The 26,595-nt window shown below is 44.9% G+C and overlaps 1 protein-coding gene and 1 long non-coding RNA gene across 6 annotated transcripts in view; one reads left to right on the top strand and one right to left on the bottom strand.

Moving 5' to 3' along the window:
* The window catches only part of LOC142448273 (uncharacterized), an 89,560-nt gene extending 72,600 nt beyond the window's left edge, over nt 1-16,960 (top strand). The window contains exons 3-5 of the long non-coding RNA XR_012784516.1: nt 9,925-10,044; nt 11,519-11,700; nt 15,276-16,960. This is a non-coding gene — a long non-coding RNA (uncharacterized LOC142448273). The remainder of the gene's footprint in view (nt 1-9,924; nt 10,045-11,518; nt 11,701-15,275) is intronic.
* PTPRG (protein tyrosine phosphatase receptor type G) overlaps nt 1-26,595 on the bottom strand; it is a 755,578-nt gene that overhangs the window by 8,255 nt on the left and 720,728 nt on the right. For all 5 annotated transcript variants that reach the window (XM_075549956.1, XM_075549955.1, XM_075549953.1 and 2 more), the window contains 12 exons: nt 23,375-23,471; nt 17,594-17,676; nt 17,271-17,405; nt 16,291-16,428; nt 13,598-13,770; nt 12,142-12,277; nt 11,478-11,624; nt 10,691-10,784; nt 9,881-9,957; nt 9,369-9,497; nt 6,015-6,161; nt 5,199-5,341 (listed from right to left, as the gene is read on the bottom strand). In XM_075549956.1, the coding sequence (XP_075406071.1) occupies nt 5,199-5,341; nt 6,015-6,161; nt 9,369-9,497; nt 9,881-9,957; nt 10,691-10,784; nt 11,478-11,624; nt 12,142-12,277; nt 13,598-13,770; nt 16,291-16,428; nt 17,271-17,405; nt 17,594-17,676; nt 23,375-23,471 (1,499 nt within the window). The remainder of the gene's footprint in view (nt 1-5,198; nt 5,342-6,014; nt 6,162-9,368; nt 9,498-9,880; nt 9,958-10,690; nt 10,785-11,477; nt 11,625-12,141; nt 12,278-13,597; nt 13,771-16,290; nt 16,429-17,270; nt 17,406-17,593; nt 17,677-23,374; nt 23,472-26,595) is intronic.

Consider the following 26,595-nt stretch of genomic DNA (forward strand, 5'->3'; position numbering starts at 1 on the left):
AAAGCCCAACTGTAGGCAACTGGGCATCCATCACCTTACAGGTCAGGGTGTAATGATGACCCACAACTTCCCTCTAGTTCTTTAATGTTTCCTCTGAGCAACTCCCTTGCCCCACCTCCGCATCATGATCCCAATTTTACCTTACAAATATGGCTAGACCAGAGGATGTACATTGGTACAGATAAGAGCTGTAAACACAGGGAATCTAGGACAGATAAATCCCTCAGGATCAGTGGTGAGAGTGGCAATACCAGGAAATTAAGGGGAAGCGATCATAAGGATATACATGGGGGACAGGCAACAGAAAAGTGGGTGAAGGGAGATGGACAGTGTAAGACATGACAAAATAATAATTTATAAATGATCAAGGGTTCGTAAGGGAGGTGGGGCTGGGAGGGAGGGGAAAAATGAGCTAATACCAAGGATTCAAGTAGAAAGAAAATGTTCTGAGAAATGAGGATGGCAACAAATGTACAAATGTGCTTGACACAATAAATGGTTGTGATAGGAGTTGTACGAGCCCCCAATAAAATGAATTAAAGAAAAGAATATGCTGAAAAGCTCGGCTTACACATGAGTATATATGATTTACATATCCCACATCCCTCATTCTAAGGAATAATTATTTCCTCCCCTTCCACCTCTTCATTCCCTGCTGATTACTTCTTGTTCGAACTTTGCTGTCCATCTGTCATATCCTAGCTTTGTTTCACAAAGTATGGTGTAGAGACCTGTCAGAAGGGAAACTCAAGTATTTTCCACTCAACTGGCCAGCGTGCCATCTGTCTTGGGTGGGAGCCACGCAAGCCTGGGACAAAACTGAGCTGCTGAGCCCCGGCTTCCACGGGCTCCCTGTACATTTGTGGTTGCCGTTTCTTAGGCTCCTTTCCCCTATGGCCCAGGGCCGAGGGCGCCTCTAGCACAGAACCCCACTTCCTGCAGCCTTCCTGTGGGCCTGTGAGGGTTTTACTTTAAAATCTTATGACCGCTGTCGTAACCAATGGACTATTTTTCATTCTCGCTCATGTTTCCTTCCCTCAGGAGTCTGTTCACTTGGGAATAGCTAGGTTTTTGTTCTTTAGTCATTTGTCTATGAAAGGTCATCAGAAAGTTCATGGAAAAAAGGAATGAAAAGATACTGGAATTTTTCCACCAACTTTCTGAAGTGCCCTTGTATTTTATTCAAGAGGGAAAGAAGTTACCCTTTGCCTAGTATGTTCCAGTGAAACTGTTAGCTGAGGAGGGTAAAAGAATCCTCTTACAGAGGGAGCATTCAAAGTAGGACTCCCTCATTGAGTTCACTTACCCACACTTAGCTATTTGAAATATGTACTTAAATAAATTAAGCATGTCTAGAAGCTACATCAGCTCAATCACATACTTTTAATGAACTCTCTTCTTTATACCAAGCACTGTAATGAAAGAACGAAGATCAGAGGAGTAAGCGGACATCTTCTTTCACAGTTTTAGAATTAAATAAAACTATAGGGACTGGGTAAAAAGGTGACATAAGGGATTTATAGCTGAGACAAAACAGGAATCATATAAAAGTCCCATGGCTACAGGCCTCTGAGGAGTAGTGCGTTTTTCTCCATCCTGTCAGCCTCCTTCACAACACTTTTGGGTCCCTTGTGTACATAGTACTATGCCTCTTTAACTAATCAGATATTTTACTGGAGAAAGTGCAGCTTCCCTTAATAGGGTCAGTCCCAGGGAAGAAATGAACACTTTGGACTTCAAGAAATTAAAATAAAAAATCTAAGGAAGTACAGGAGAAAGCAGGGGGGATGAGTGCAGTTGTCCTTAGGGTGAAGGCTCAGGAGGAGGCAGTGGTGAGCTGGTTCTGAGCTTGCAGTGTGGGGTCGCACAAACCAGGAGCTGAGGCCTGGCCCCATGCCTAGAGGTGGCCCTGGAGGTAGATGAATGAATGCAGTACTATTAGGAAGTTCATTTGTGGAAAAGTCCCCTGACTTTCTGGGCCTGTGTGTTCATAGGTGATGTAGGAATCATAAAAGTGCATTTCTAGTTGGGTGATTGTGAGGGGTAAAGAACTGAACATAAGGCATCGTCTATCTGTGATGCTAGAGTTATGATTTGTGGATGTCGCTGCAGCAGTTGGTACGGAAAGCAGCCCATGATATGTCTGTGTGTCCTGTAGAGTAAGTATCTGCACAGGACCAAATGAAAAACACAACCGATAATCCGAAAGAGTTCCATCTGTTGCGATTACGATTGGGCTTTGATTTTTGAGACTCCCTGGAAGTCCACAAAAATAAATAAACTATAAATGAATTTGGTTGCTGTCAGTTGGAATTGCCTCTATGACACCGAGTTTTATATACATTGTTGGGTATATACATAGACTGACAGATGCTGCTTTACAGGAAACATTTTCCTTTAGTAATGAAGGTCTAATCTGATGGTGTATAAGCCATGCTTACCTTCCCAACTTCTTTACTGTGTTTTAATATTTGCTGGTAATGACACAGATTTGGCCTTTGATCAGATGAATGAAGTGCGGTGACTATTGTCAAACAGAATTTGTTTACACTTTGGGGAGGAAGTTATCTTGGTAAATGTACCTAGAAGCTTCATCTCCCTAGCACTTAGCTGAGGACCCTGAAAGGGGGATGTTAGAAGGTTCTCTATGAAAACGAAATATGGGAAGCTTCAAAAAGTCTGTCGAAAAATGAAATGATAATGGATTTTTCCCACAAGGTTTTTGAAGCTCCTTCAACCAAAGCTGTTTGGTGTAAAAATCGGCATTGTGGTTTTTACTGACTGGGCAATCAGGAAGACAGAAAACAAAACCACCCAGGGAGTGAAAACTGGACATGGGAGAGTGGAATGAGCCATCACTGGTGGCCTGCGCACTGCGTGGGTAACAGTCCTAGAAACGGTGCCAATATATGATACGGAGTGACCTTTAGCTGGGTAGGCAGTGGTAAGGATGGGATGTGTGCTGATGACGTTATCATCTCTACGATACGTTACAGATGGGTGTAAAGAGGGAGGGTCTTGTGAGCTACTGAAAATGTGCACTCCGAAGAAATAGTATTTGCAGGGGGAGTCAACTGAGACCAGACAGTACAAGAATCTGAAAAGGGTACTGAAAGAGCGGGTGTCATCCACAAAACTTGGAGGCCAATTGGTTTTGAATGTGTAGCGTTTGTAAGATGGAGACTGAAAACTGTCATCCCGAGTCTTGCACCAGAATGCTTTAGAAAACAATTTTTATGGAGAGCCTTATAAACCACCAGTACATGTGACATTCAGCAAATCACTAGCTCAGGCTCAAGAACAAATACGCTTTGATGTTTACTGTGGCATAAAGGAAAAACCACTGAACACCAATCAGTGACTCAAACAGGAGTGTTTGATGCCTCCTACTTGACTGTGATATCGAAGTCTAGCTACAGAACCGATTTCAGGAAAAAAATCCTCGTGAGTACTACCTAATAGTGGAGCCAGTCACAGCCGGGGCAGGCACTTGAGGAACGTGTCCTACAGTAGGGAGCAATTACCAGTACAGTGCTTTGAACAGCTGGCCTGGATTCTCAGGGAAAAGCTTCTGGCAAAGCTGTAAGTGTATGCTCTAACAGACTCAAGGACTAGTGGCTTCAGTGTTGGGCTGCTAACTGCAAGGTCCATGGTTCAAAGCCACCAGCTGTTCTGCAGGAAGAAGACATGGCTTTCTAGTCCTATAAAGTGCTATAGACTCAGAAACTCTCACAGGGACAGTTCTACCCTGTCAGTAGGGTCACTACGAGTTAGGATTGGCTTGATAGCAGTGAATCAATGCAAAATTAACTGTAGAGCTGGGCTATGGGTCACCCAGCAACGGAAAATGGCTGGGAGGGTGTCACAGATCCAGGCTTCTTGCCCATGTACCTGAAAGCTATACCATCACGCTTTTCTAATCATACACGTTCAGAGTCAGACCGACTTTCAGGAAAGACCACAACACACTGTGCAAGCAGCCAAAACAACCGGGGCTGCCTTCAAGTAGGAAATTGACAGGACCTGAGCTGAAGGCACTGAATGAGGCTGAAAGTCTTTGTGCACTTGATGTTATAGTCTTAGTTCAAGCAAAGTAAGCTTTATTAAGCAGCTTTACTTTCCAATGTACTAAGACCCTCAAAACTCACATAGCGAACCTGTACAGAAGCAGCATCTTGTGGGTAGTAGCCCAATGCTTAAGCTACTGGCTTCACTTCCTGTGTGACTGATCCATGAACTCATGGATACACGAAGGAGAAGTTGCTGACCCAGAGATCTACCTCAAAGTAAAATGGAAATCAGAATTTACAATTGGCGCCATGTCAGCTAGAGAATTCTTGAGAGTCTACATCATCTAGAGTTAGAAAACTGACTTATTGGTTAATTCGAGGTCGACCAGAAATATACTGAAACTGTATTGTGGGTTACATGCTGGTCAGCAGTTCAAACCCACTCTGTGGGAGAAAGATGAGGCTTTCTCCTCCTGTGGAGATTTACAGCCTCCAAAACCCACAGTGGCAGTGGGGTAAGATGTTTTCCATCATTTTTAGCTGGGTGTAAGTGCTATCTCCAATACGTCTTACTCATTGCTCTGGAGTTGATTCTGACTCAGAGACAGGGCCGCTCTGTCTGTGGAGTCGCTGGTGGCTTCCAACTCTGGACCTTGGGGATCGGAATGTGGCCCAATGTACAGCAACTATGCCAGCAGGTTCCTCCCCCTCTGATACTTGGGAGGCAAGTTACTTGTTTTCTTTGAGAGTAATACTCTTTACCAACTTGAGAACACATGGTAAACACTAAATATTATCACCCACTATAGTAACTTCATTTCTGTCATCCAACCAAGTGATATTTTAAAAGGATTCTTTTTCTCGAAAACATGTTTGAGCCATGTCAGCAAATTAATTAAACGATTTGTTACTCAAAAACAAAGCCTTAAAGTGCTCAAGGTTGGTGGTTTGAAACCACCAGCTGCTCTGCAGGAGAAAGATGGGGCAGTTCATCCCTGTATGGGTGGATCGCCGCAGAAACCCTATCGGGTATTTCTAGTCTGGGAATCGACTCCTCTGCAGTGGCCGGTTAACTGAAGGCGTCCTGGACAAACAGAAGCAGGGCACAATAGCAGTAAGATGGGATTGTGAGATCTGCGGGAGGGGGTGGTTACTCCTAGAGCAGTCCAACAAGAGACAGATACATACTCGTCGTGAACGATGGTGGGGCCATCTCTTGTTAAGGCCTCTTCCTTGATGACGTTGATAAGTTCAAAGGTACTGCTTATGGGGGCATCTGGGTTAGGCCATTTGGGACACTGAAAGTGCCGAACTTCTAGGACATAGTCATCCTGTAAGCAACACAACACGAGTCTTAGTGCATCCCGAGTACATTACAGCTACAATGCAGTGGACAACTCGTTCCCGACGAAGTGTATTATACTCTGTAGGACAAAGCAGCAGGCTGGGGAGTGGCCTTGTCATTAAAAGCAAGCCGTTCATGATAATGAAACCATTACATCCCATTTTGTTTTGGCAAAAACGTCTAGCAATAATCCTAAGAGGCTTTATTTACATCTCACTCTCTATTATTCTATCTGTAAAATGCAAAGGAAAATGGGCTAAAAATATTTAAATTACTGTGAAAGAAGGCCCTACTCTTCGCCACCCTCCCATAAGGCACTTATTTCAAATAACAAAACAAAACCGCCTGCAAAGTTAATATTATCATCTCTGCCACACATCGCAAGAGTAAGATTTCTGACGGCAAAGAAAATATTGAGCTCTAGCATATTGTTTTCCTAATTAGGTCAGCGTACCTATTTGTATGCGTGCTGAATCCGAAGAAATGCTACATTTCATCCACTCTGCTCGAAAAAGCAACTATTTGAAGCCGGGATAGAGGGGGAAATGTACATGTTTAAAATTCAATATTTCTCAAGCGCCTAGGCCTGCCTTGAGGGTGGGGAATGATGATCACGGGCCCAAGTACGGCTATTACGGAGGCAGTGAGGTTGAGGTTACCTGTGTAGCTTCCAGGATAAAGTCATGGATGATAATTTGTTCTTCATTAGAGAGGCACAGTCTGTCTTTGCTGATAAGGGTGACGGTAAAGGCCTCGCAGTTCATGGATTCTTCTCGACTTGGCCAGTACACAAACTCATCTTCTGCCTGTGGGGGAGGCAGACAAATCCTCTGCAGTGCTGCCAGACATTTGGCTGTACCTCCTGCAAGCTGATTTCTTAACACTTACCATTTCCCAGACCTCTCCCTCCAGCTTCTAAATGGGGTTCATAGCATGACATCCTTTTCTAAAACAAACCATAGGCTCTAGTTTTTAAGAGGGGGGGGGCATGTACAAGTTCTAAAAATAGCAAAGCCACGCCTGGCAAGCCCCCGTCTTCATTAAAGCTGGCATCTGTATGAAAGATATCTGATTTTTAGGAAGCTACACGAGGCTATTTGAACTCTGAATGAGTCAAGAAATGCACTTTCATGATTTGCTTTAATTCAAAGTCACTGTCAGTGATGCTAGATCACAAAGATCAGAAACTTCGCTTCTGTTCTCAGGAGTGGGGATAAAGGTGGGAAGATAACAGATGCAGAACAAACTAGTGCTACGGTTGGCATTTGAGACGCTGGACCTTAAGTGCTAACTGCTAGTGCTTTTAACAACCCCAAGCACGCCATCTACAAAGGAAGCACTACCCCTGGGGAGAAGGGTTTTGTGATATAATTGCCAAGATACAAAAAGAGACAGGATCTAAGGCAAATAATTTCAATCTATTGGTATACAATTTTGTAAGCAATCAAGATATGTTAAATATGATGATGATGGATTAAGGTAATATTCTATGGTTGACAAGCATTTTTAAAAGACATTCATAATGATCTAACTTTAACAATATACTAAGAACAATTTTTATCATCCCTGCCTTTACTACTGAAGTGAGGTTGTAACTAGTCAACCACCAATTTGTTTATCAAGAATTAAGAGATGGAGCATAAACTTTGGTTGTAAGTTGCTCTTTAAAAATGTTTTTGTCAATGTTAGTTTAGAATAGCATACGAAATCTTTTTGCCTCATACCAGACAAGAGTTTAACCATTGAACCATTGCATTATGACTGGGTACTACTTGATTTTCATTCCTGAAAACTGCAAATGACTAAGACAAAGATAATCTCTGCACAGGTTTGAAGCCTTTGTGATAGATACAATTACTATGCTTCTCCATTTTGGCTCCCTTGTCAGTTCCATTCACAAGCTGTACCTGCACTATAGATTTCTTTGGTCATTCTCCTGAAAATGTTTAGCTACTACTAGGTGTTAGGTCAGAAATACTTTTGAATGATGGTTCAAAACAAAGCTTTATTTAATCTTACATTGTTGCACGAGAAAGAGCCAGTCCAGTAAGACTTACCACCCTTTCAAATTTCAATATCATTTATTCCCAACTACAGTTTTATTTTTAAAGCTCGGCATAAGGGGAGACAGATTACCAGTGGGGTTTAGTCTATACAGAAGAAGAGTCTGTAAGTGTCATGGGCTTTAATACACACTGGCCAAAGCCATGGAAGCAGCATCCTTTCAACAGACATCACAGATGTAAAGCAAGATGGACAGGGCCTTTAAATTTAACCAACACGCACAAACATCTCTTGCTTCCCTGCAAGCAAATGACAAGGTTGAAAGGAAGACAGGATTTAGGATCAGCTATGATCCTGGATAAATTTATCTGAACCTTAACCTCTCGATCTGAAAAATGAGAAAAATCAAATGACGGGTATCTCAAAGAACCATAATTAACATGCAGAGTGAATCATCCAGTTAGCTTAAAGGCTACCTCAGTGACCTTAGTCAAGGTGTAGAAAGGTAGAGCAAAACTTCTGAACAGAGGGACTGACCTAGGAACTGAGTGTCCCTTCAGCAGCCACCACCTGGGTATCTGCCTTACAAATCTACCTACAGGTCAAAGATAAGTTTCAAACTAATGACTGTGGATGGACGGTGGCAATAAGTGATAGTAAAACAAGGGGAAAGAATGCAATGAACAGCATGTCTGCAGGGCTGATCCTGGCCTCGCCACATCTCCTCTGGTTTGGTCCAGTCTCTCCCTAGTGCCTAATGCAAATGACCTCAGATGAGGATAGATGCCTTCTGATGACTGTCCCCATTAAGTGATGATAACAAAATACCGATTCATCCAACAACTGAGCGTTTTAACAATCCGAAATGCCTCCAGTTTCCACATGCCAAGTAGACTAGACCTCTGGTGCCAGCTAATTTGAAAATGTACACTCCAGCTTTGATTTTAAGACGCTCAACATTACTGGCACCCTATCACCCAGAAGCACTCTTGGTATTTGGATGCTGGAGCAAAGCGCCACATAGTGAAGAAGTTCCCATCGACTGGGCACAGACTCAGATGCATGTCAAGACTAGGGCTTCAATCTCACGCTGTTCTTTCCCGATTAAAACCTCGTTAAGCTCACACTCAGGCAGGCAGATCCTCATTGGGTTTTGCTTTATGTTTTGACCTCGTGGGTTTAGCTGCATCTTCAGAATTTTACTATATGGACACTTAACTCTGCCACTTTAGACCATATGCATACGGAACGCAAACACTTATGGCTATTTTATAAACTTGCTCACCCTTCCTAGATGGTCTAGGGACAGAAATAGGGAAGGGCAGAAGGAGCTCTACGAGCGTAGTCACATTAAGCATCAGCACAAAAACAGCCTTTGCTCATACTTGCTCCTTGCAATGGACCTGACTGATCCAGGGAATGAAGATAAAATAGAAGGGTTTTTTTGGGGGGGGGGGAGGTGGGGGAGCTGTAAAACATGTCTTCAGTGTGCAGCGGAATGTCTGCATAGAGAAGTGGTTAAAAGCAGGAGCTCTGGAACCAGATGGCTGTGGTTCAAATCTTGGCTCCACTTACAAAGAGGGGCTTCAAAAAGCTGGTGAAAAAGACCCTATGATCTTTGCATTCATACAATTTTCCATGAACTGTTTGAAGTCCCCTCTTATTGATCTGTGTCCTTGGGCAAGGTACGTCCTTGGTTTCCCCAGCAATTAAATGGGATAATAATAGTACCTGCCTCATAAAATTGTGGAAGGTTTACATGAGCTAATGACTACAGACTTCCCTGGTTACACATCAATGTTTTGATGATTCATTATTTTGCAAAAGGGCCATAATGCACGTGACAGGTCTTTCTGCATTCCAAATTAGCAAGGCGAATAAATGGACCTTTTCCAAAACCTACTGCACTGCCATGTTCAACTGAGAGCTGTGAGGCATCTGGACAGACTTCCCGCCCCCGCCCTGTGCCCCCCAGGCTCGTTAGTGTCGAGCAGATGCGCTTTCCTTACCAGGCTCTGGTTGTCTGGCAGCATGACGATGATCTGCGCGTTATGATCCCAGATCATTCGCCAGAAGTCCTTCGTAGTATGTGGCAGAGGATGCTGTGTTATAATGAATTCATTGCTCCGATAATAGCCCTGTGAGTGGGGAGAAGGGAAATCAGTGGGTAAAGGCAGAGCATCGTGGCAATGAGAGGCAGTCTGTACGTTTGGCTACTCCGTTTTAGACGGTCTCTTGTGCTCATTTTCTCTCCGTGTGCACTTCCCTAGTAGCTACCCCTGCTGTTTTTACAGTAATTTCAACATTCAGAGACGAGATGGGCAAACTTAACAATGAAATTAATTCAGCATTCCTGTCCCCCCACCGGCAGGTGCCTTTGGTTGTTGGTTTCACGATCGGGAAAGCGCTGCGCTGTTTCATATTACCCAGTGAGAAATGAAATCAGTCGTATAGGTGGTATCTGCTCTTTAGCACCTTTCAGCTTAATTGGCTTCATTGATAATTAAATGTTGACTCTCACCATGATATAGGAAGCATTAATGTAATCGGTTCCTTTCGTTCCAGGCAACGGAGCAAGACCCACTCGAGCGCGCTCAGCTATCAAACGGAAAAAAACAACACACCAAGAAACATTACATTTGCCTTCTACGCGTAAACCCAAGAGAGCCTTCAGAGATTGACTTGGTGAGTAATCTGCCCCTCTGGCTCCCCTTTCTTGGTAAGCTTTACCTGCATTTTTAGGCAAGCTGAAGTGTTGTCGGCAGAGGTGAGTGAATCTGTGGCACAGTCCCAGAGGGCACGGGAGGGACCAGCACAACTCTCAAAGCTGCCGTCCCAACAGCGGTGCAGAGAGGCCCCCGCGGCCAGAGCGCACTGGCTGCGACCTCCCACCTCCTTAGCCCACACGGGTCAGAAAGCAGTGCCCTTCCTCAAGGAGAGAAACTCACTCCACTGGTCACCCTGCCCTGTGGCTAAAGCACCAAGCGGGGACTCTTCACAATGGCCCAGTTATTTAGACAAAGTCAACCACCTGGCAGACAGTGCCTTTGAACTCAGCAGCCGGAGTAACGTCGTGATATCAAATTAAATTGCACAGATGCACCAAGAACTCTAAGTGTGAACGGCGTGTTAATGCCACAGGGATCCTGGCTTTGTTTTACCTTTTCGGTTAAACTGGTGTAGAAGTCGCCTCGCTCTTGAAATTTCCAGGTGGAGCGAAGCTAGACTTCATGTCAAGAGACGCACTGACCGCTACCCCACAGCCTCCGTGGTCTTCCCATTCAAAACACACGGCCACACTCACGTAGCCCAGCTGGCGTGGGGCGCTTACCTGGCACGACGGAGGAGTTTCTGTTCTTCTCTTTGTTACACTCCTTCTGAGCGCTGAAGCACTCCACGTACTTGGCGTTGCACTGCGTGACCAGCTGAAAGAAAGGCGAACAGCCGCTCAGCCTTCCCTCAAAGGCACCAAAAGATACCCCAAGCTATCTTTTAGTTCCAATTTCCCACAACCTTCTGACGCCCCTCAGAGAGTGATGGGCACCATAGAGATTTACTGCCTTAATGTGGACCGCTCCATGGAGTGACGTGACTGCTGGTGTTTTTCTCTGTAATCCCCAAAGTGCTTAGTGGTAGGGGGAGTGGAAAGGGTTCTCAGTAAATACCTACTCGCTTGTCATTTGCTTACCCCTCTTGTTTATGAAGCTTAGTTGGATCATTTTGTCAGCCCTGGTCTTTACCTTTTTGCGGTCCATCGTAAGGGAGTGGGCTCTCTCCCCGTGCTTTAGTCCCGTCACCGTGGGCTCTCCATGTAGTTTTCCTTTTGTGTTTCCGAGTCTCATTTTCTTCTACACACGTGTTGTGAGTGCGTGTGTGCCAACCCTCTGCCCACGCTTGGGAAGGGGCGCTGGCCACAAGGGGCCGATAGAGAACCTGTATGTGTGCTGGATGGCCTCGCTCAGTGCTGGTCAGGCCCCAGGCAGCACGTACAGCCCTCTCCAGGAGGGCAGGGGTAGAGTGGGGCCCCTCCTGGTCACTGAAACTTCACACAGCCACATCCACAAGTAAAGACAGGCAAGCGCCTTTTGTGACTGCAGAAGTTGAATTCAAAGCAGTACCTTGAATTGTTTTTCCAGCCGTGTCTTCCCTCCTACGCCAGGTATGAGGATGCTGTTAACATAACTATGCAGTTGACTTGAAGAGACTTCAGTCTCCTTCCCGAGAATGGCTTCCAACAAGGCATCATGGATGAAAATGTACTGCTCCTGGGAGGGACGATACACAGTAGTGACTGGAGAGGAGCCCCCAAGCGGGGACCAACGGCATTGCATTTTCTCACAGGTAAGCCCGAGGATTCAACTTAGGGTGTTGGCTCCAAGGGAAGGCCCTTGTCCCCCTCAGCTTCCAGTCCCTCGGTCATGGTCAGGTTTCCACATTGGCCTGCTAACCACAAGGTCAGCTGTTTGAAGCAGCTCCTCCTCCCACAAACCCACAGGGAATTCCCAAATGGGAGGACAGCTACAGCGGGTCGGATGCATCGCACTTGACTAGTCAACCCACACCACAGGGAATTCCTTCGAGCACTTTACAGCTAGGACTAACGTATTTTTTCCTGCATGGACGATGTGCCCTCCATCTCTGTATCTGATACAGTGTCTGACAAAGTAGGTGCATTGTTTCTCTCTACACCTGTACATTCCCTCCAGCCCTAAGGGAATGACCCTGTCTGCTCACTGGGGCTCAGGTGAGCACAGGCACCCAGCTGGCTCCTCTGCTCCTCACCTCTGTCTGCACGAGGTAGCTGCGCTGCGTCCTGATGTGCTTCAGGAATCCCAGCACGTTGACTGTGCTTTTGTCTCTGACCTGTTGCAGCATGCTGTCTATCACAATGTAGGTGCCGGTCCTGCCCACACCAGCGCTGTAAGAGAGGGAAGACCATCGACTGATACTTCCTATCAGTCATTCCAATGAGCAGTTGATGTGGGGACCTGGAAGGAGAGTGCCCTGCCCTTTTTGTCGGCCTCCCTTGCAGCTCAAGCAAAGGCCAAGGGAGAGAGAGGTGACACCCCTGAACCAGATTTGCTGAGGGGAACTGTGTTGTTTAGGCTTGACTTTAACACCCCAGCCTTTCAATAAAAACTTGTTTTTTGTATAACTTGCCATGCTACTTAGAACTCAATACACCTAGTATTTGAAGCAGCTTTTTGAAAGGGCCCCTTAACAAGGACTGTCTGGAAAACTTTGACCTCCTTTCTTAACAGTTATTAAAAATCACAACAACAGATCTGAGTTCTTCGGCAGAATCTCCCCATCTAGCACAACTCCCTGGACATCCATGTGAGACACGATTCTCCCCATCCTAGGGATCCTTCAATGGGTCCCTCAAAGAGTAGCGCTCTCGGGGGAACTTGATGCAGAAGATGGCTTCCAACTTTTGCAGAGAATGTGTTTTATGAAAGCATATTGTAAGAACAGCAGAAAACAAATGAGCAACATCTATTTGAGTCCCAAAATTAAAATGAAAAACTCATGAATGCAATTACAAAAGAAAAATAAAAGCATTTTAAACAGCCAACTGCAGTTGTTTAAGGTAGTTAAGAAAATAGGCTTCATACGAGGCTTCCCCAGTGCTTCAGGGATTTTCACAGCAAGTGCAAATTAGAAATCTGAAAATACAATCCTTTCACGCGTGCCATAAATAGTATTATTTAGAAGAACTGTACAAAAAAGCCACATATGAAAAGTTAAAGTATCAGTTGTATGAAGCTTGTGTTTAAGGTCAGATTTTTTATATATTAGCTTACAATTTCTTCTACAAATAATGGAGATTGCATTAATAGTAAATAAGATGGTATAAAAGCTAGAGCATTGTCCTTTAAAGCACTTAAAAATCTCAGAAGCAACTGATGATTTTTAAAAAATCATTTAATTAGGGGCTCTTACAGCTCTTATAACAGTTCATGCATCAATTGTTTCAAGCATATTTGTAAATATGTTGCCATCAACATTTTCTAAACATTTACTTTCTATTTGAGCCCTTGGTATCATTTCCTCTTTTCCCCCCTTTCTTCCTCCAACAACTGATTTCTTAAAGGTTCTGTAGTTACTGACAAGTATAGGTATCAAACAGTTGTTCAATAGAAAACTTGATTTATAACTCAAAGCAGAGCCACAGAAGTCAAGTTCACAGGCCCCAGATTTCCTGCTGGACCCCCAGGAGGGGGAGCCGACACCCTACCTGCAGTGTACCAACACAGGCCCCATTTCTGGCATCCGGGCTGCAGAGGATCTCCTCACGAAGGTCAGGACCGGGAGGGCATACTCGGGGACGCCCATGTCAGGCCACTGTGTGTAGTGATACTGGATCACCACTCTCTCATTCTGACGACCCTTGGGATTTCCCTTCTGACCCTGAGGGCAAAGGTAGAAAGAGACATCTTTAGGCAAGGCACGGGCAGTCTGCATAGGAATCTCAGCTGGGTGCCAGGCAACAAGACCTGGACCTATTTGCTCTGTTACTACTATTTTGTGACCATCTCTCGTGCTAGGAATGGAGACACTAATGAGCTGGTGAGATCTGCAGCAAATGGGGGGCTGTCTGGGACCCACCATCTTGGGGGCTCCACCAGTCTGTCACACCAGTAGGCTGAGCTTTTTTTTTATGATTTCCTATTTTGTCCTATATCCTTCCCCACCACCAACCACAATAACCTTCTCTTGCTATCCTGAGCAGAGCAGTCATAGAGGCTGCTGGGACTAGTTTCTTCTGGTTTTAGTCATGGATGGTGGTTGTGGTTTGCATGATCCATTAGTCTTTGCACTAACTGCTCCTTTGAGTCTCGTTTTCACTCATTGCTCCAGGCTGGGACAGACCAGCATCCTAAACAGCCCTGTAAGACCCCCATTCACTGCTCCGCAGAACATTGTCTTTGTGGACTATGTGATGCCTGGATGGCCCTCACGACTGTGGGACTATGGACTGTCTTTGAGCTGTGCCCTTAAGGTGCTCGGTGATGGTTACATGTTCAGCACTTTACCGCGGGTATGCTCCAGTACTGCACCCTAGCTGCATTCGTAGCACAAACACATCTGTAGAAACGTGCTCTGCAAACCTAGATATACTTGGGGCTGTACTCCAACTCGTCTTCCTACATCCGTTCAGCGTGCACATCTATCTGCAGCCACTACTAAATGCTATTTGTTCCGACAGTTATTGCAGATCTGGGGGCGGAGCAGCATTTCCCTCCGCTGCCTTTGCTTGTGAGCATCACCCGGTGATCTCCTTTGCTTTGGTCTTGCTGGGCTGCCCTCCCTCGTACTATACATTACCTCTTCCTGTACATAAACCTTTTCTTGACTTTTCTAACTGTGGCCTCAGATAACAGTTGCCCTTTTGTGATTGACTTGGCTTTAACCCCCACTCTTTCTCCAGGGTCTAAGTTGGACCTTCGGGAGTGGAGGGCTAGGAGCTGCTGTGACAAAGCAAACAGGGGGTATCCTGTGTGACAAAGGATCCTTAGTCTCGAGCACCAGAGGCAACCAACCATGTCTCGTTTACCTGTCAGTTTCATAAGTGAATTTTTCAGAATAGGCATTTTGGAAATGTCTGATTATTTTATAATTTGCTGCTTTGGAAGAAGTAGTCCCCCCATCAGGTCAGCTCCCATGCTGTGATGATGAGTCAGTCAATACTGAAGCCTGAAGGGGACTTTGGCCCTGGGTTACAAAGGCCCTGAACAGCTTTAGTTTTTAAAATTCCTTTGCTGACCCCCTTTTTCTCTTTCTTCCTCACTTTTGGCTAAGATCTTCCCCTCTTGTCGCTCCTAGACTTCTTCCCCTAACCTAAGTGACTTTCAAAACGAGAATGCGTGGGTGCTGCTTTTAAAAAGGTGACGGGTTCCTCTTTGCCATTGCAGACTGGCTATTGGTGAGCCTGCGCTAGCTAGCAGCTACACGACAGAGACCACAGGCAGGGAAGTCCTGCTGCTCCTGATCTGCCGGCACGTCTGCCATTCGTGGGGCTAACGACATGGAGAAGATGGTTACGGTGATTCCAAATGGGACATTTTGAGAAAAAGACAATTCCTCTGGGGCAAAGTAGCTACAATATCCACTACTTTCTCAAAGATAGCCAAGACTGAGTCTTTTTTAGGACCTATTGATACAAAAGCACTGCTGCACCTGGTTCCATGGAAAAGCTGAAATTTCTCAATGGACAACTTTCTGGAGTCTATTCACACTGCCAGGGTGACCTCTGATCCTTCCTGTGATGGTGGGTTTTGAAAGAGAGACAAGTGCGACACCCTGAAAGCAGCATCTCCTTAGTGTGGCTCTTGGGATGCAAGCGGTGCTCTATAACAGGGCTCTGCGGTTAGGGTGCATTCGGAAGCAATGGGCAAGAAGATGCTGCGGAGGCTTCGTAACCCTTGGCTCTGGTCACTTGTGTTCAGAATAAACATAAGAAGGGAGCATCTTACATGGAATTTTCTACACTTAATGCCGGTGTCTGGTTTGTCTGTGTTTTTTTTTTTTTTTCTGGACCTAGTATTCCTTTGAGGAACTCCCTTTGGGGACCAGTTTTAAAGCTGTCAAAACACTGGAACTAAAAGGCTCCCCCACTAAACAGATGCCACCAGTTTTGCGCAGTGTTACCCAAACCTTCAGAGAGCCACCCCCCAACACACCTTTCCTTAAATGAAATTTTTACTCATGGAAAGATGATACAGAATTCGATCAGGTCAGTTAAATACGGTGTGGGCTGTACCAGACATCTTTTGCACCCTACACATTGATGTCAATTCAAATACAAAAAAAACCCCACCACATTTTAAAAAGGCTCCATTTAAGCCAAGTTAAGCCATGAGACCTGGCCGTGGTTAGACGGCGCACGTCAACACAGCGGCCTGACGGCCCACCCCGTTCTCTCCATACCTTTTTCACCTTGGTGTTTCTGACTGAAAAACGACGAACAGTGTAGCAGGCGTGTACTTCTGTGCTCTTCAGTGCGACAATGATGTTCCCATACTCCTCTTCACTGCTCTCTGTCGGCCAATACTGATCACATTTTCGCTGTAAAAACAGTTATTCATTGTAAGCAACTTACGCTACAGCCCTGCTGCTGATAAACCATTGAAGCACCCGATGGCTCAGATTAAGCTCAGGCAAGACCATTTGGGAAACGGACCTAGTATTTAAGATAATCCTTGAACATATAAGAAGCTTGGCCCAGGGCCTACGGGAGAAGAACACAAAACAAAACCCGGCATGTCTGACCTGTCAGAACGCTGCCAGGGGAGTATTACAAAGGAGCCGGAGTACAATTTGAGGAGCTGGGCTGGACTTGTGGAAGGCTCCTTTTGACTGTGAGAATCTGTCTGTGACATCTATGTGGTCATGAAAGCCAAAACCAAGGGATTCCACAGTCAGAGATGGAACAGGGGTTTTGAGCAAGGAACTTTTGCCAGCTTCAACTAGCATTGGTTTTTTTTGTTGTTGTTTTCACACCACAAATGTTAACCATCATTAAAATATGCATACATTTTAAAGGTCGTCTTAATGATGGTACAAGTGTTAGGTAGTCTTTGCTCCCCTACAACCTCAACTATTAGGGATTTCTTGATTCCGCCACGCACCCTCTGCTGCTGCCCCTCCCTTCTCATGTGCATCCTCCCGTGGAAGCCTCACCCCTCAGCTGGGGGTCCCTCCAATCTCCTCGCGGAGGCCTGCAGTACCCCAACACGCCGAGTCCTTTCCTGTGCACGGCAGCCTTCCACAAGGCAAGATGAGGGAGTTTTTTATTTCTACAACCTTTTATACTGGGGCAGTTCCTACCTATAGCAGGCCCTCCATCTACGAATAGATACTTTTTAATATCTGTGCATGATTAAGATATAAAGGCACAAGGTTCTTACTCTTCCTTTTTCCACAAGGTTTGTGATCATGATGATAATTCCAGTATTTTGTTCCCAAATCATCCTCCAGAAGTCTTCAAACGTGGCCTTTAGGGGCCCCTGGGTGGCGATGTAGGCTTTTGCTTTGTTGTAACCCTTCAAAGAGGACACAGCACAAAGTAAGATCAAAGCCGCTCCCAGAAGAGCGGTCAGTAATGCAGTGGCTTCCACAGGGAACGGTCTGTGCTCCCAGTGAACGTCTCAATACAGTAAATATCAGCGCACGTTCAGTGCTGCGCTCGTCCATTTTCCGAAACAGGTTTATAAAAACATTTCTGACTTACGTCAACATAGTTTGCATTAATGTAGTCGCTGTGCTTAGAGTCCTTTCCTGGTAAAGGCCTTAACTTCACCCTACTGTGATCATCTACAGAGGATAAACAACAGAAAAGCAAAATGTATAATTCAAAAACTAGCAGCATTCTCAAGAACAAAGCAAGGCAAACCTGCAATGTGGCATCTCCCAGAGGGTCCTTTAGAAACATTTGGGCAGAAGGACAATGAAAGAGTCAGACATAGCATTCGATCCCACCCCAAAACCCAGGGCTCAGACCTGAGAAAGTCTAACAAATGCAAACCAAGGTCCTCAGGAGTGTGTGTAGAACTCCAGCAAACTGTAATCCGCCCAGATTGCTGTGTGCTGTCACTGTGATGCCAAGCACACAAAGGACTTGACCCCTCATCCAGCCCTCTTCTCCTGGTGAATGCAGATACCAAACGGTGGCTCTTATACAAAGTCCAGTCCATCTCGTTTCAGATCTGACTGCTAAATTCAGTTCGGTTCTTCTGGAATGCTGGGGAATCTTAAGTAATGAGGGAGCCCGAACTACTTTTAAGAGCCATCTTATTTCAGGATCCATTGCACCTGAGGGGAGGGAATGTCTCTGCTTCAACAGAGCGAGCAGCTCCTGTAAGGTAGCGAATGCACTAAACGATTGTTGAGGTCATTATTATAAACCGCCCCCCACACACACCACCACCACCACCACCCCCAGTTAGAAATGGAGTGGGCAAAGGCAAATCTGCATTTCTGTTCAGTCGCAATCATAAAAAGTTTGCTCCAAAAGAGGACCAAAAGTGGATCAGCCAGGACGGTATTAACCTCAGCCAGTATCAAGTGCTCTTGGAAAGCCCTCTCTGTTCTTCAAACAGTGGATTCCTTTTATTGTTCTGGGCAACCTCTCAGGCTGGACTTGACATAAACTGGATTTGCTGACAGGATTTGCTAGTGTATCTGGGTATAAATGGCTGTGACCTGGTTCGTAGGCTGACAAATAAGAATATATGCTCTTCAACTCTGATCTAAAAGCTGATTGCACACACCACTGTAGAAGGCAGTGTGGGGCACCTACAGAGGCCTGCAAAGTGGTGACGGCCCTGCCAGAGAACGCTTTTCCCACAGCACGGCTTCGGCCACGCTCACTGCCTGTTAGGTGTCTCCGTGACAGTACAGGCTATAAATAATGCCATTGATGGAGGGCTAGACCACGGTGGCATGCAGTGTCCCCAGAGTCTAACCAGGTGGCCACCAGAACACAACAACTTAACTATTTGGACTTGTGAGAGTAAAACTACATCTACCTAAGTTTGAATTTCTGAAAGTAAATGCCCTTAAAGTATAATCATACCTAATCCTAAATCATGGTTTTCCAGAAAAGATCGAGATGTTGGGACATGTGCATCCTCCCGTGGAAGCCTCCCGTGGCTGCCTGCTCTCCATCATCTTTACCACGCTATGTATAAGCGAGGCAGTGGAGTCACCAGAAGAAAGGTTGCTATGGTGGTGAGAATGAGGTAGACAGACACAAGCAAGACACACAAAGGGAAGGCATATATGGATGGCCAGATCCACAGAAAGATGAGCTGCGAGGGCGGAAGTTCTTAAGTACTTCCAGAGAGAATCTACTCCAAGACTGGAGGGGAGAGAAAAGCTTGGCTTTTCTTCCTTGTTCTCCTTTTATTTACTTCCTCCTCTTTTCCTTGGATAAATGATTATCACTATTTTGAAAATGACATGAAGTTTTAAAACATTCTCTGGAGGAAGGAGTAAATCTCTCTCTAGTTACAAATGACATGAAGGATCCACAAAATCCAAGGAATCCACAAAACTAACACAATGAATGGATTAGGGATGCTGCAGGGTAGAAAATCAATATGCAAAGATCAATGATATTTCTGTATACTAACACTGAACGATCCAAACATAACATTAAGAAGAAAAAAAATCAATCCCATTTATAATAGCAGCAAAAGGAATATTGTACTGAAGAATGATTGTCACAAAAGAAAAGCAAGGCATACGCAGTAGAAAAGGCCAAAACAGTGAAATTACGGAATGGCATTCTGTGCTATTGGTTTGAAAGACAACAGTGAGATGGCAGTACTCCTCAGATTAATCATCGAAACTCTCAGCTTCCTTTCTTCGGTAATTGAGAGTTGACCTTAAAATTCATACAAGGGGGTACCCCTCCAAAACCAGAATTTTTTCCCCAAAGCTCTGTATTTACAATTTTTTAAAAACAAAATGACCTTATCAACTTCAAAGTACTCTTCATTACACCTATACATCTGTCAAATCTGCAATTCCATTCTTGGAAACATTTTTCAAGCTCATCTGTTCAGATGACTGACATTTTTTTCTTCACAACTTTAATGTCATCAGATCATGGTCTTTTCAGGTTCCTCTGCATTCTCGGAAACAAAAAGAAGTCGTACAGAGCGAGGTCAGGTGATGGGGAAGAGGGGCATGCTGGTGAACTCAGATGGCTGCGTGAGTGAGCAGGTGCATTGTCATGGTGGCAAAACCAGAACTCTGCCTGCCACAAATCAGGCCTTTCCCGCCCACCTTCCCCACCGTTACTCAATCTTTTCAGAACTTCTAAATAGAATAACAGTCTGATCTGGTGGAATCAACTCCAAATACACCCCCCTCCCTCACATTAAAATAAAAAGAGCATCATCTTGATCTTTGGTTTCACTTGACGAGCTCTTGGGGAGCGAGGTGACGATGGCCTCTTCCACTGGCTTGATTGATGTTCGCTTTCGGGGTCCTAAGGATAGCACCAGGTCTCATCAGCAGTAATGACCTTGGGGTAAAGTCTGGATCATTACGGAACTGTTCTTTCAAAGCGTTTCCACTTGATTCTTTTTGCTGGCCAGTCAGAACCTGAGGCACAAATTTCACAGGGACCCTTCTCATTTCCAAATCTTCAGTTAAAATTCACTGAGCTAGTCCAAATAACTTCCCCATCTCTTCAATGGTCCATTGTGGGCCTTCAAGAACAATTTTCCATGAATTTTGTTGACATTATTGTCCATTCAGGAAGATGACGGACGTACAGAACAAGGTTTGTCATCAATCAACATTTCACCTCTTTTGCAATGAGAAAACCACTCAGACACTTGCGTTTTTCCCAAAGTGCTGTCTTGTAAGCTGTGTTCAACATCACAACAGTTTCTGCAGCATTTTTCCCAAGCAGTAAACAAAATTTCACAGCCGTACACTGCTCTCTTAAATTGGGCATCACAAAAAATGAGGTTTGAGCAAAACTGCTTTTATGAAAAAATTCACTGTGACCAGAGGGAACCTTCCCAGGTGACACCACTGGGTGCACTAACTTGGAGCAAGTTGCTCGATGCTCGCCAAGTAGGAGAAATGTGTACTATGAAAGATCTGCCCAGTGGAGCTTTTTTCCTTTTGGGGGGAAGGGGGGTGCCACCTTGCATGAAAATGGAAGTGCTCTCAAATAACTAAAACTCATGAAAAAGAAACCAGATGGAGTACTAATATTTCCAAATTAAAAAGATTGATACCAAAGCTACAGTAATCAAGACAATGTAATGCTACACAAGGACATACACCCAGATCAATGGAGCAGATATGAGAATTCAGAAGTAAGCCTTGTATTGTCAGGTTATCCTTGATAAGGGTGCCCAAACATTTCAATGGGGAAAGAATATTCTTTTCAATTAAAGATGTGGGACAAATCGATTTCCACATGCAGAAGATGAAATTATATCCTTACTTTACGTTACATACAAAACCATAGACCTAGCTAAACAATAAAAGAAGCTAAATGATAAAACCCTTGGAAGAAGACATAGAAGTAGATCTTCGATCAGGCAGTGGTTTCTTAGATATGCCAGCAAAAGCACACATGACAAGGTACATAGGCTAGACATCACAAAAATTAAAAACATTTGGGCTTCAAAGAAAAAAAGTGCAAAGACAGACCACAGATTGGAAGAAAATCATGTGTCCAAAAGGAATTTCTATGTAGAAAACAAAGGATTTGTAGACCTCAACAATAAAAAGACTAATGAGACAACTTAAAAACAGGCAAAGGACTTGAGGAGATATTTCTTCAAAGAAGATTTACAAAAGGGCAATAAGAACAACAAACGATGTTCTACATCATTAGATATTAAAACCACAGCGCTTCACCACTGCAGAGAATGGCTAGAACTATACTTACAGACAATAGCAAGCAGTGGAGAGGGTGTGGATCAATGGGAATTTTCGTAATTGCTGATGGAAGCATAACAGTGTCACTGCTTTGGAAAATAGTAAGAGGTCCTCAAGAAGTTATATGAAGTTACAGCATGACCCAACAATTAAGTCCCTGCACAAAGTTATACACAAACACTCATAGCAACATTATATATAGCAGTCAAAACTAGAAACAACCCAAAGACCCAACAAGTGATGAAGGAATAAAGCAGGTAGGATCGATCCATTTAGTCTCACAAATGGAGGAATGATCGGTGCTACAACACGGACAGACCCAAACAACGTAAATGAAAGACGCCAATCACAAAGGCCCACAGCCTGTAACGATTTACATGAAATTCCACAGAGATAGAAAGCAGGTAAAAATGGTTGTCAGAGGCTAGGAGAAAGAGGAGAGTGACAGCTATCAGGCATAGGATTCCTCTAGGGGGTGATGAAAACACTTAGATAGTGCTGATAGTTGAATACCTCTGAGAATGTATGAAAAGCCAACGAAGATTAAAGTTGGTGGATTTTGTATGTTGTGTAAATTATTTCAAAAGTTTATTTAAAAAAATAATTTATACCCTCAGATTTTCATGTATCATGGTATCAAACTCTATGCAATGTGTTCCTCAGTGGATATTGACCATAAACATCTTATGCCTGTTCTTCGTGTAAAAGCATCTTCTCCGTCAGGCCTGTGAGTGGCCAGGTCCTACATCTCTATGCAAAGTAGCATTCTAGCCACGGAAACGGTCTGTGTTCCGCGATGTTCCCTGAAGCTGTAATATGGAGGGCCACAGCTACTTGCTTAATTCCTTATCCTCATTTACTTGACCCTCAAAGTGTGATGGACGTCATGAAGCATTGGGCCTGGGTCAAATGGACGGAGGTATGTTGTTTAACGCGTAGGTTTCCAAACTGATGTGGCCTCCCAACCCCTTTTCAGAAAAGAATATTCTTTCAATTGGTATTAGGTATTAGGACAACTGGATTTCCACACGCAGAAGATAAAATTGTGTCCTCACTTCACATTGTATGAAATTAAAAACGTGTGTACTCTCACCCATAAGCATCTGCTTCTGCAGCCCCCTGGGTCCTTCAGCATTCCCCCAGCACCAATATCACCCACTTAGGGAAACACTGATCTAAGGCATAGATCTAGATTTTGAAAGATTCCTTTGAAATTCACATTATTCAATCATATCCCAAGTAGTTTTACATATGAGTGCTAAAACAATTGGCTCTCACTGGTTAAAACCAGTATTAAGATAGCCACGTGACATTCAACCTTGACAGCACTGACTCTTCATGGTCATTTTGACTCAGAACCCCTGATGTGAAATCACTTCATCCGACTGCAGGGCCATGCAGAAGCTTCTCTTCCAGACAACATCTTATTAGGCTTCCTGAGCTCTGACAGCTTATTAAAAGGCTAAGGGACGCAGTACGCAGAGGCTACTACCTCCCAGACCCTGATGAAGATGCGCTCAGGCCAGGTGAGCTTGGGCACCTGATTCTGCTCGCCTGCGAGCCCATTTCCTGGAGGTGGATGGTGACATGTATTACTCACATGCTAAAATGTTGATGTATCTGTTTTTGTGCTTGTTGTCTGGGTGATTGGAATGTTCGGCAGTGATGTTCATATCGGCCGTACAGCGCTGGACTTCCTAGAGAAGAAAACAAGCAGCAAGAGTTTAGCACACTTTCGACATCCACCAAGAGGGCCTTAGAAAAGAACCCTGTACAACATCTTTACTCTGCGTAGCCCAGCCCTCTTTCTGCTTCTCCCAAGACCCCACTTCAGAAGCCCTGTCGGACAGGAGTCATAACAAGTCGATGAAGGCTGCAAAGAAGCTCTAGGGGCTTTCATCTGCCAATTCATCAAGCATTCCTTTATTCTAGACGTTGTCCTAGGTATGGCATGCAAAAGCAATGCCCCCCATCTCTCTCTATGTACCCCAAAAGTAAAGCATATATATATATATATATATATATATATCTCACATACATATGTGTGTCGATGTGTGTGTGTGAGTATACACAGGATTGTTCTGGCCAGAAGGAATGGTCCGTGCCCAGCCTGGAGGCAGACAAATAATCTTTACAATAAGCTTATAGGTCTCACTGTTTTATAACTTGCAGCCCACAAACTGATTACAAAGACTCAGTCCTCAAGTGACACTCACTCATAGCCCAACTAATTCAAATCTGGCTTCGATCCATATGCCCCTGACAAATTTTTTGTGAGCTCTTAATTTTCTTTAAATTTCTCTTCGGCTTCAGCTGCCCTTCCCATGGATGTACGCATCGTCTGTTTGCTTAGTACGAGATTGCTGAAGCGCCAAGTTTGGCTCCAACCGTAGGCTTCACAACCCAGTCAGCTCAGGAGCTACCTAAATAAGGGAAGTCATTAGCAGTGCACAGCTGCTACTGAGAGCAGGAGCAAAGTGACACAGAATTATCAGGAGGGATGTTTGACACGTAACAGATGTAGCAGAGTTTAGGAGCACGCAGACTTTTCACAAAGGAGTTGTGCAGCGATTATGGATGCGTCCCGCTGCATTTACATGAAGCATAATGCAAACAAGATACGGGCCGTCCCTGTCTCTGCGGAGCACTTCCCAGCCAGGGCCCCTCTTCCCGCCAAGGAAGAACCCACCGCAGCCAAAGAAGGCTACGCAGACATCAAGACAAAGGATTGCTGTCTGTTCAGAGAAGCCATATTCATGGACTCCGGCTCTGGGAAGCTAGACATTGAAGTTTTTATAACATAAGCCTTTCTGTTTGTACATTACAAAATAAATAAACAAAAGCCCCATCGGCACGAATTCAGCCGCGCTTTCTGGGGAAGCATGCCTGTTACGGAGACTGGTTTTATCCTTCCCCTCCCTCTCCCAAGATGCGATCAACCCCGGTATTCCCACTTTATTCTAAAATCCTACGGAACCCACAGAGTGGGCAGACACGTGTGCCAAGGGCCCGAAGGCGGTCTCTGGCTCTCACCAGAGTAAGCCTCCTAGTTTAACATCCACAAGAGCACAAGCAGTGTGTACCCTTCTGAATCCTTTCAAGGATAGCGCCTCTTGGAAATGGATTTGTATGCTGGAAGATTCCGCCTACATACCAGTCCTCGAAGAGAAGTGAGAGGCTGTGTTCCTGGTGTGGGGAGGTCAGGCCTTTGGCAGGTCGTTTTCGGGCAGACACTGCACACGTACATACAAGGGTGTAGCTGCACCACCGCAGTCTCATTTTTGCTTTGCGTAGTCACATCTGGCCACTCCAGCTATGGGCTGAGGTTGGCTGGCTATTACAATCTAATGCAATTGACCACGGCTGCTTGGGAGCAGCTGTCTGCACTGTTTAAAGCTGTCATTCAGTATGGCCAATCAAACTCTTTGTTATCTACAACCCTGGCCTCTATTTCGTTTTTTTTCCAATTATGCGAATGACAGAAAACAAAGGATAGTCATAAATAATGCTAAATCTGATTTTATCAGAGCCCTGGGGTTTTCCTGAGGCCTTGGGATTTTGTCTGGAGGAGAATGTCAGCTGTAATCCCCCCTCCCAGTGCTGCCTGGCTCATTAGATGTCAGCATCTAATAAATATCACACGATCCTGGAGTGGTTTTTCTCCATCACAACTGGCATTTCAAAGTTAATGTGATTTTAATAGGCGTTAAAAACCCTACCAGCTTATGAAGTGGATAAAGTTACCTGACCCAGCACGCTGATAGTTTTAGGATTGAAGTGTATGTATTTTAGTGTCTCCACAACAAAGCTAGACTCCAACAGATATTCGAGGTACTAACAGGCAGACAACAGAAAACAAACAAACAAAAACCTCCCAACTCTCTGTCACTGAGTCAATTCCGTTTCACAGCGACTGTATTGGGCAGGATAGACCTGCCCCCTATGAGTTCCTGAGACTCTTAACTTTTTACAGAAATAGAAAGTCTCTTCTTTCTCCTAGGGAGCGGTTCATGGTTTTGAACTGCTGACCTTGCAGTCCGCAGCCAAACTTGTAACTCATTATGCCAGGGCTCCTGTGCCAATGGAAAACAAGAGGTTTACAATAAAATAAAAATTCAAAAACACTGAAAGCATGTGTGCCCAGAGCCCTGGGGAGATGGCCAAATTAACCATGTGCAGGGAGCAAGATGAGCCCAGGGAGACCAACTGCCTCGTCATTATGTGGCGTGGCTGAGAAACACCTGACCAAAAGAGATGTGGGAATCGGATTACACCACATCCCAGGACATTCTGAACCTGGTGACCAGTGAATGATTAGGCCCGGTGCTTATCCCAGTCTTGGTGCCTGCGATCTGCAATTGTGAGGGGCGGTGTGCTCTACGGAAGACCCTGGGTCAAGTTCACGAGTGCTCTCTGTGTTGGCGCAGGCTGGCGGGGGAGGGACTGGTGACAGTGGGTGGTCTCTCTTCGGCCCTGCTCAGGGCCCAACCGACCGCTAGACCAATGTCTTCAAATGTTGCTTTGCTTTTGTTGCTCTCAGTCCTTCTTGAGGCCCCATCCATCTTCGGTCCACTCCTTTCCCAACGCCAGGCAGGCCTAACGCTGTGCCCTTTGAAAAGTCTGGCTCCCTGCTCTTTCCTCGGTGCTGTGAACCTGCCAAGAGGGCTCCTCCTCCTCACCCATCCATACCCTTTTATCTCCTTCACCCCAAACCACACTGTCCTTCCTAGAAAGCCACCCCCTTGTAGCGATTTGTATCTTTCCCCCTCATCTTTCCTAAAAATGGAGGATGTAAGCAACTGTTTCCTTCAAACCGAGGAC

This window comes from Tenrec ecaudatus, chromosome 5, assembly GCF_050624435.1.
Source record: "Tenrec ecaudatus isolate mTenEca1 chromosome 5, mTenEca1.hap1, whole genome shotgun sequence".
Classification (NCBI taxonomy): Eukaryota; Metazoa; Chordata; class Mammalia; order Afrosoricida; family Tenrecidae; genus Tenrec; species Tenrec ecaudatus.